This window comes from Gavialis gangeticus, unplaced genomic scaffold (genome assembly GCF_001723915.1).
Source record: "Gavialis gangeticus isolate Ggan-Ray unplaced genomic scaffold, GavGan_comp1, whole genome shotgun sequence".
NCBI classification, from domain to species: Eukaryota; Metazoa; Chordata; order Crocodylia; family Gavialidae; genus Gavialis; species Gavialis gangeticus.
Window position 1 is genome coordinate 9,981,576 of NW_017729028.1, and position 10,751 is coordinate 9,992,326.

The window sequence follows — 10,751 nt, forward strand, 5'->3', positions numbered from 1 at the left end:
TGGTGCTCCTCACTCTCAAGTCACAGTCCTCTCCCCCTCCCTTCAAACCCCAAAGTCTAGGGTGGAGGTTTAAACCCCTCCTCAGTCTTACTCAGGCCTTCCAGGGCCTGGCCACACCATGTCTCCCTCTCCCCCCAGCTCAGCTTCCCTGTGAAAGGGAAGGGAGGGCTGCTCTGGCACCACCAGGCTTCTGGTCTGAACCAGTGCAGGCATGTGCCTGTATTTCCAAAATGAAAAGGGAATGTCTGCTCACTTGCAAACCGGTTCAATCTTTGTATGTTAGACTAACCTGCAAAGACTGAATCAATTCAGGCTTGGGCTTTTCGAATGTCTGTCCCTAGCCTGAATGCAAAAAGTCTTCTGTAATGAATGCAATATTCAAACACTAGATAACTTAATGGTCCAGTGCATTACAATAGAAAAGCCTTACTCGAGCATAAAAAGCAGAGTCAAAAGTAGAACCAGAGACAGAAGGCTGTCTTCATCTACCCATATATCTTTCTTGTAGCTATAGCACTATCATGACAACTCAAATGAGCTTTCTAAAACAATGTTGGAAGAAGAAATTACATTAATGTAGTTATACTCACCAACTAGCATCTCAAAAAGAAAAACTCCTACAGACCACCAGTCGCATTCCCGTCCATAGTAGCCATCACCTCCTTGTGACTTAAGTACTTCGGGTGATATGTAGTCAGGTGTTCCAACAGCTGTATCACAACGCACCATGCCTGTCTGTGTAACAAAATGGTAATAATAATGACAAAAACTATCAAAATACACTTAATTAAAGATAAAATTAATATATTCAATGTTTCAACAAAACAACGTTTAGTTCATGTATGTAATTTTGAGGAAAATAAATGATTCAACATGATTAGCTCGGAAAATATACCATCTCAAACTGTTTCTATTACAGAAGTGTTTTAGGATAGAAGGGCTGTTGGTTGTAGCCATGTTGGTCTAAGGACACAGGCAGACAAGGTTCTTTGAGTAGATGTGATTTCTTTTATTAGATCAACTAAATAGTTGGAAAATTGTTCTTTGCAAGGTTGCAGGCATATCTACCCAAAGAACCTCGTCTGCCTTAGGATAGAAGGAAAATTCATGACATTGCCCATTAATTCTTTTAAAAAGGAACAACTTCACAGATCCGTAAAAAGAAAAATGCAATTTAATTTAAGTTCCAATACATAGGAAGCCAAGTGCACACACTATGGGATTGAGTCAAAGCCTGCTGAAGTCAACACCAGTCCTTCCAGAGATTCTGGGGGCTTAAAGCTATTAAGATTTTCCTGACCACACAGTTTAAGTTATGAAGTCCAGTCGTGGATCCATTTTTTCCATCTTAGCATGTTTTTATTTTTAAAAACTTCATTTAAAAATCAAATAAAATCCATATTAGAAGAACAGGAAGGCTATAAAAAGTGCAGTGTTTGAGTTAAGTGAAGTTTTAAAATGCTTGCTCAATTAATACAACAGCAGACAGGGCCTGTTTCCAGCTGACAGGCCAATAAAAATAGATTGTCATGTCAGGTTTGCTAATGCCCTGATTCAAAGAAGTTACATAAAGCTCAACATGTAGAGATGGAGAGAATGAAAGGAAATCAGAAGAGAGGTTTTATTCCAGGGAAATGCATTTTTCTCTCGTTCTCTCAATAGACAGGATATTGTGCTTCCAACAGCACAATATGGGAAAATGGGAAGACTTATGCACATCTGCAAGTCACCTACAGACAGCCTAAAGGAAACATGAACTCCTACCACTCGGGGTTATACTTTAGGCATCTTTATCTATAGATTCTATTCGGCCTCCCAGAGATGACAGCAACAAGGAAAATGACCCATCTACTTTCTGGCCAACGACCTGGTTGTTAGGGCAATGACTTGGGAGTTTGGAAACTTAGGTTTGAAGTCCCATGCAGCTTCCAATGCTGTTAAAATAGTGACTGGATAATGTGCATAAACAACACCCAGAAGCAGAAGCAAAACTCAGGACTGACTCCTTTCCAAAGCAATGTCTTCCTCATTGTCTCAGAGTCAAACTCCCACTTGCTTCCTCTCATTCCTGCCTCAAGAACTGCATTCCTTCCCATCCAGTGCCCAGCTTCAAAGAGGGGAAGACCCACTTACCACAGCCTGGTGGTTAGGGCACTTTTGTGAAAACAGAAGATGTGGGTTCAGTCTGATACTGGGCCTGTAACCTAGATCTCTCAGTTCCTGAATGAGTGCCCTAACCACTATACAATATGTGGGCAGAAACTCCCTGTAATGGAGGAGCATAAGACTAAAACAAGCTTTACCTCTCTGTTACAGAAGCAGAGATGCTAACCATTTTCCAGGTATTCAGGCAGAGTGAAACAGGATCACAGTAACTGAAATAAGTGCTACGTAGACATCTAAAAGGCAGTACAGGATCTGGGTCAAAGCATCTAGGCTGGTTTAGAGAACACTGCTTTGAATTCCTCAACAATTTCTTAAACAAGGAAGTTTCCTCCCAACTGTCCACCCCTTTGTGCTGTTATTTTTCTTTTTTGTTCTGTTTTATACTGAAGAAGCTAAATGCTTATGTGTACAGCTGCGAAAAGAACTCAAAGAAAAAAAACCCAGAAGTTAGGGTGGCATATCTTCTCTAGGTCATTTTTCCAAAACCAGTATAGTATTTACACAGCAGGGATTTCTCCCTCTTGTGTAGGAAATAGAGCAGGAACTGGAGACAATCCAGAACTCTTTCAATATCAAGGTGTCCTTTTCTACAGTTTACCATGTAAAATATTTCCTCCATTTCATTTAGTCCGAGATATTCTAGGTTTATGAAGCCTCAAAACTTAAGCTACTAAAAATAATATTAATAAAACCTCTCAATTTAAAAAAAATGTTGATTTCCAATCTGCCATAGTTTTATATACTGTTATTCCTCACAAGAATGCTGCATATAAGTAAAACTAATAAAATCTTATGTTTAGTTCAAGTTGATTAAAAAGGAAAAAATGGAGGGGTACAGTATTCTTAGGGGTTTAAGTATTCTTAGCTTTTGTGGTTCCCAAAGAAATCACTAATGACTTTCCAAAGGCTGGAGGACAGTATGATCTTATACTATGAAGCACAATGACATTTTATTATTGTCTCTAGTTAGGAGTTTTATAGTGATCTCAGCAGTTTTATTACCATATTTACATGAATCTAAGATGACTCTGAATTTAAGATGACACCCCAATAATTTGATTGTATATACGGAAAATGTATACATTTGTCATAATTTTCCATGTATAGAATCTAATTATTGGAGGATCACTGTTACAGGGACTCAAGCAGGAGCCCTGTTACTTAGACAAGGTCAGGTCAGACTGACCAGACGGTGACCCCTACGAGGTGGGAGAAATCACACACCCAAGACAAGAGTGGGTGATTAGCCTGTGAAAAACCGGCATAAAACCAGCAGCGGGACTGAGTGCCTTCGGGCACAAGAAAAGGTAGGAGAGACAAGGAACCTGTCTGATGACCTGGGAAAAGACATGGGGACTCCGGGACCTGAGACGAAAGACATCAGGCAGGCTGCTTACCTTCCTCCTCAGGCGATTCTGGTGAGTGTGAGGAGAGCTGAGACACTGCATAGTGGCTTGGCGGGGGAATCCCAAGTAGTGATAAAAACCCTGGGATGATGGATGGGCAAGGGGGTCCCAGGCTGGACTAAACCCGGACCCCAGATCCACAGCTTGGCCACGTGCAGCAGTGCAGAGAGCCAGACGATAACTTAGACAAATAAATCATTTATTTGTCTGCTCCAGGCACTCAATTAGAAGCTAGCCATGTGGGGAACACGCCTTGCTAATAAGACAATCAGTGCTTAAAATGTTCAGCACTGCATTGTAACTGAAGAGGCATCCGGTGTTGCAAGATCTGGTCAGCAACTCAGACATGTCTCACTAATGAGGTAATTGGCAAGACTTTTGTTTCTGTGCTACTTTTCTTTGGGAAATAAACTTGCATAAAGTATGTACCATCTGGGCGGTTTTATTCGATCCTTAGCCATAAAAGACCACTGATCTCCTTCTTTTTCCTTTTGATCTACATCATGGCAGGTGAGTACAGCGGGGAGACGCAGCTAGGATCACCCTCCTGCTCACAATCATCTTTAATTCATCCCTTCCACCACTGTAGAGGGACAGGCAGTGGGGGGCAGGGGGAAAGGGGGGGAGGTTATATGGGGAGGTCAAGCAGCTGGATCCCCTGTTTGTGCTTGCCGCCCTGCCATCCTCTTTTAGACCAAGATCAAAATGAGCCTAACATTGAATCAAGTTAAAGGTCCACAGTACACAGATCAAACGCTATTTCTTTTTATTTTAATGAAAGGAAAATGAGGCTCATTACAAGACTGAATTCAAAACTCAAATGACTAAAGCAAATTAGCTAATTACAGTGTGCTTGCCACCTGTCACTCAGGGGTCTAAAAGTCACCAGTCTAGCAGGGAAGCATCAGAGAAGGGAAGATGGAGTGCATTAAACCAGAGCTGTTGAACTCACCTGGCCCCATGGGCCATGAGAATCTCTGAGCCAGCCTGGGGCCAGACCAGGACTGATCCACCATGGAGCAGGTGCAGTGCTAGGCCCAGTCTGCATGCTGCATGTGCCAGGCCCTAGGACCAGCATGGGATACATGCAGCCCATGGTGTGCAGGCTAGATACACCACTGCAAGCAGCATGGGGCATTGATCTACGGCGCTGCATGCAGCCCACACCCTGGATCCCCTTTGCTGCTGATGCCACGCCAGATCCAGCCGGTGCACCATGGGCAGCATGTGCCCTGTGCTTGCCTCATGCAGGGTATACCCCAGGGCCAGTGCATGTTGCACACCGCATGCAAAGTTGGATCATCCGCATGTGCTGCACACAGCACAGGACCAGCACTGGCTCCAGGTCTGGCAGGGCACTGCATGTTGCGTGTACACCATGCTCTCCCCTGTGCTGCCTACAGCATAGGTGGCTAGTCCAGCCCTGTGCACCGCATGCAACACATACTAGCCCTAGCGCTCACTGTGCACATGGTCCCTGGGCCAGTATGGGATGCGCACAGCTCACAGTATGTGGGCTGGACTTGGCACTGAACACAGCATGGGGGTCTGGGGCATGGTCTGCATGCACCGCCCTGGAAAGACCCCCTGAGCTGCTTGCAGCACTTGATCTAGCCTGCAAGCCATGGGCAGTGTGTGCCCTGTGCTAGGCCCACAGGCTAGCGCACAATGCACAGGCTGGACCCAGCACTGCTTGTGGCACAGGGGGTCCAAACCCCTGTACTTCCTGCAGCACATGTACCACATGCAGTGCACAGGGCCAAGGCCAGGGCCAGGGCCACCAACCCACAAGCTGGATAATACAGCTCCATGGGCAGGATTCAGTCTATGGGCCATATGTTTGATATTATATAGTTTGTGCAGTGAAAGTAGCCATAGAACCTGAAGACATAAACCATTATATAGCAGCTTAGTTAATATTCAGATAGACATAAATGTGCAGTAGGACTTTAACATCTATAAGGCCCAAATCATTTATTTAGATTTACCAATAAAAGTGTTGTTTACTCAAAAGCTGATTAGCCTGGCTATACACTTACAGCATAACCACTCAGCTGCTTAAGTCACTGACAAGCAAATAAATTAAACTTTTCCATTCAGCAGCCCAGAATCAACGTGAGGGTGAACAATTTGCCTACTAATGGAATAAAAATCACGGTAGCATTAACAAAATAGAAGTTTGTTGATGCTCCAAGTAAATGCTATTAGTTTCTCAAAAAGTTGATGATTTATCATGAGCAGGAAAAAACCTGCATTTCACGCTACATTTACCCTTGTTATAAACAGGTGATAACTCAAAATAGCACTATAGAAAAAATAGTGCAAAGAGTAAATGAAAGATGACAAGGAAAGGAGGGAAAGAAGTATAAAATATTACTAGCTCAGTACAGCCAAAGAGGATCCCTCAAACCAAGATATCCTACTCCTAAAACAGAAGTGACAAAACAAAGAAAAAAGTTAGGGCCAAGAGCTTAACTACCTTTACAGTCATAGATAGTACATGACAACTTCCTATACTTTTGTCAACTATAAAAACCAAGGATATCGGGAATTATAGGTTTAATTACAAACTAATTTCACTGTCCTTATTAAGTGAAGGGAAAACTATAAACAAAGTATAAACTTAAAAATAAAAATCATTTTTGACAGCCTACTTTAGTTATCTAAATCATTTTAACTATACAAGCTTTACCATAACAACATCCCCTGAAAGAATGTGGCTCATCAGGCAGGACATTTTAACACATGGGCAATGAAAACACATTGTTCTGAACAAGCAGCAGCAGCAGCCCCACACCGTGTTTCATTAAGTACTCTACCTTGCTCTAACTTTTCAGTGTTACCAAATGCCACTAGGGGGTGCTATAGGAGTAATGATATACAGCAGAGACCACATGGGTTTGCTGCCTTCTCAGTTACAATTTCATTTACAGAAAAATGTCAGTTCATACATTACTCCAGGGTTACTAATGTTGAAATTAGGTGGTGTCTCATGAGCTGTTCAGACATGTGACTAAATAATGACCCTCAAAGATTCATAGTCTCTCAGAAATAACAAAAAATAAGTTTCCTTCTTTGCCATCCCAGAGTAGTTTATTATGGATGCTGTTCAACTACATTAAGTCCCCTTCTATTTAAAATAAGATGGCAAGAAACACCCCAGCAGCCAAGTGAGTCAGTTAGCTGAACTTTCATTCAGGTGTCATAAAACAAAATGTTAACGCTGTATATTTTCCTAATGGATAAAAAACACGTAGCAGCAAACCTACTTCATCCATTTTCATACAAGTGCCAAAATCTGCCAGCTTCAGGTGCCCATGTTTATCCAAAAGCATGTTGTCAGGCTTCACATCTCTGTGGATCAAGCCCATGGAGTGGATTGCATCCAGAGCAAGAACAACTTCAGCTGTGTAGAATTTAGCCCATTTTTCAGGCACATCATAATTGCTCATAAGGTTTACAAGATCTCCACCTGGCATGTATTCCATTACCATGTACAGGTATTTGTCATCTTGAAAGGCACAAAACAGCTGAAACAAAATGGAGAGCAGATTATTTCAGAAAAATATCTCAGGCAAGGGAAAGGGGGACATGGGCGGATGCTATTTTGCATTCATGTTTTACCAAACTCCAAATCTTCTGAGATTTTTAAGGTTATGGTAAGGCAACATTTAGATTTTCAAGTTTTAGGCATTTCACATAGCATCTCAGTCTCAGAAAACCTAAAAGATTACTCATTCATTCCAATGACTAACCAACCATCTACCCCTGTTTCTCAGCCTAAATCCAGCATAAAAAGACATTCTAAATTAGTTCCCTTGAGATGCCAGCATAATTCAAAGTTCTTGAAATAGCTAAATGATGACTCGTATCTCAAACAGTTTTAAAGATTCATGTATGTATTATTCAGATATTTAGAAGCTATGGCATAACTGCTATTTAAAATTCAACAGTATTTATTACATCTAACTTCACCAGTCTGACATGACAAAAATAGGTTAAGCAATATAACCCTGAAGTGAGGAAGCTGACGAACCTAACTTAAATGTTTAATTTTAATACCCTTTTGGATCTAGTTACATTTACTATTTTAGTTACTAGCGGCATTAATGTATTTCTTTACAAAAGTATTTCAGAGGTTTTTTCTGAGTAATAGACTCTAGGCATTTTCATTTTTAAGTAACCTCTGCTTTAAGGCCAAGGGCATTACCATCTGCTTGCTCAGTGACTGGCATGCAACAAGTCTCAGAAATGGCTACTCAGCCCATTTCTCAGAGAACAGGTTTAAACATGATGATAGTCATATTTTAGGCTTGCTTAGTGACCTACTATTACATAGTTTCATAGTTGGTAGGGTCGGAAGGGACATGAGCAGATCATCAAGTCTGACCCCCTGCCATGGGCAGGAAAGAGTACCGGGGCCAAATGATCCCGGCTAGGTGATTATCCAGCCTCCTTCTGAAGACCCCCAGGCTAGGAGCGAAAACCACTTCCCTTGGAAGTTCGTTCCAGATCCTAGCCGCCCTGACAATACCGGTCCTCATATAAAATGGCAATTAAAAAGCAATTATTTAAGCATCCCCTATATCTCAATGACATTATTATACAAGTATTAATTGGATATAAAATTATACAACTATTTATACTACTATAATTTACTATTTATACTACCTTATTTAGTTTTTTTTCCTTTATAGCTCTCAGCCATTCAACAAAAGTGTTCCCCCCGAGGGAAAATGAAATGAAGACTTGGTCAAGCTAATGGCAGTTAATAGCTGAAAACAGAATCACACCATCTTAAACCGAAGTGTTGTGTTGTATCCTACTGGACTACACTGTCAAAATACAGCATTGCTATTTCATGGAAGGCATATACACAACTATATTGTCTTACTCCAAAAGTAGTATGTATTAAATATATTTTACTACAAAAAAAATAGTTGGTGTAAATATCTTATTCCTTTCAATGGTAAATGCTACTTCAAATTCTGAAAAGTAAAATTATTTTAGATTTTTCTTGATATACCAAAAAGATTTTCCTAAGCCACAGTTTTAAACAAAAATGGATTAGTTATTAAAATACTCCAAGGCACTAGAGAGGATGCAGGCAAATTACACTCGGATTATATGACTGAAAGCAAATTACATAATTCAGATTGAGAAATATATATATATATTTTCTCATTTAATACAATGTGTAATTAATACAAGTTACTTCTTGCTACAAGTAGTGTAGTTTAATCTAAAAAACCAGAGTATGCAATCAATGTTCCCTCTAAGCTATAGCAATCCGTGAGCGTGCCGCTTCAGTCCCGCCTCTTAGGGGGAACCTTGATCACTACACCTTAGTGGGAACACTGCTGGTCAGCATGTCAAACCCACCAGTCTTCTCTCCCTCCAGTTTCTGCACCAAAGCTGAGAGCCTTCCCCTTGCCCTGAACCGAGCCTTTTCTGCTCAGTGGCTCCAGTTCTTCCCCTGAGGATGAGATTCCTCTTCTTAAAGATCAATCTCTCCTTTAAATCCTGAGCCTCAGCCCTGCCCTGCAAGCCCATGCCCTCTGAGAACTTGGCCTGCACAGTACTTCTCAAGAACAGCCAAATCCCCTTTGTCTGAGGGTGAAGCCAGCAGGGCTCAGGGAGAGGTTCACCCAAAGGGCCTGGGGAGCGGAGCAGTTCCCCAGAGCCAGAGGATCCCGTGCCATGCCCGGCTCTGCCCCAGTCTCAGCCCCCATCCCCACCTCGCCTTGGGGGCTGCTCCGGCCGCAGCTGCACTCTCCCTCCCCGCAGGGATGCCGGTGTGGTGAGGAACGGAGCGGCCCCCACTCAGCTGAGCGGTGAAGGGTACCGCACTCCAAGGGCAGCGCCCAAAGTTTCTGGGAAGCCACAACCCTGCTCCTCTCTGGGAAGGTCCTCGGTGCCAGGGGTCACTATCCCCCAGCCACAGCCGGCAGTGGAGCTCCTCTGCGGCCCTGGGGGAGCCCGGTTCCTCCAGCTGTGTGAACAACCCCCACAGTGCAGTTACTGCACGGCAATATTTTTTTTTATTGTGCGCGGCCGCGCACGCACACAGCTTAGAGGGAACCATGTATACAATTACGTTAGTTGTGATAAACATGCTAAAACTAGCAATTCTCGTGTTGCAGGAAAGAAACTGGTTATCAAAAGGAGATTGAAGAATTTCTCACTGTAGAATTATTATGATAAGTTAGGTGTATCATATGTATTTAATGTCGTCTTTGAAGGAATCTATCAACGTTTTCTGAGTTTGTTCATCAAACAGACTACTTAATTAGCAAGTCAGTTGCTCATATCTCACATAAAGCAAACAGCTTTGTGCTTACTTTTTAATATTTAAAACCAAAGCCACACACTTGAAGATGTTTAAAATTGTAACTTTTTAATTCTTATATTAAAATACAAAGAATTTTTCCATGTTTTTTTTTTGTCATTGAAAATTATAAAAAGCATTTATATAAACAGAAGTTAAATCTACCCTTCGCTTACCTAATATATTCAGAAACACACTTAACATTTGTAATATTGTAATTGTTCCCACTTTAACAGTGAATCTGGCAGAACTGAAAAAGATAGGTAAAAAAGGCATGTCCATTCCAACATATATCTGCAATCACTCTATAAATTAGACCCCAAACTGAAACTAACATTTTTAAATAAAACAAACAACAAAATGCACAACAAAATTATAAAAACGATCCTTACCTGAACAACCCATGGACTGTTGGCAAAGGCCATGATATCTCTTTCTTCCCAGAAAAAGGCTGAATCTGATCTTTTGATCATTTCAAATTTACTAAGAAGCTTCATTGCATAAACTTTCTGAGTCAATTTATGGCGAACCTATTGATTTAAAAAAAAAAAAAAAAGACAAGGGGGAGAATTAAAAATTCCAAAACTGACAGACAACATCAAGGAAAGTAGCAAGTAAGCTTAGTCATTTCAGTGGAAAACAAACTAACTCCCTTAAAGTTAGTCTCTGTGTCCATTATTACAGATACAAACATGTCAGGATATGCCGATCGTGTACATTTCCCAAACTTTAAAAGCTTTTACCCCGACCACCATAAAAAACCTTCAAAATAGTATTGCTAACGTTAATTAAGGCATATATTTGCATATTAAACACGCTCCAAATAAGGAGTTTAGCAACTAGAGCTGGAC

The 10,751-nt window shown here is 41.4% G+C and overlaps 1 protein-coding gene across 2 annotated transcripts in view; it reads right to left on the minus strand.

Moving 5' to 3' along the window:
* ROCK2 (Rho associated coiled-coil containing protein kinase 2) overlaps nucleotides 1–10,751 on the minus strand; it is a 213,445-nt gene that overhangs the window by 66,718 nt on the left and 135,976 nt on the right. For both annotated transcript variants that reach the window (XM_019520753.1, XM_019520752.1), the window contains 3 exons: nucleotides 10,293–10,430; nucleotides 6,842–7,102; nucleotides 591–735 (listed from right to left, as the gene is read on the minus strand). In XM_019520753.1, the coding sequence (XP_019376298.1) occupies nucleotides 591–735; nucleotides 6,842–7,102; nucleotides 10,293–10,430 (544 nt within the window). The remainder of the gene's footprint in view (nucleotides 1–590; nucleotides 736–6,841; nucleotides 7,103–10,292; nucleotides 10,431–10,751) is intronic.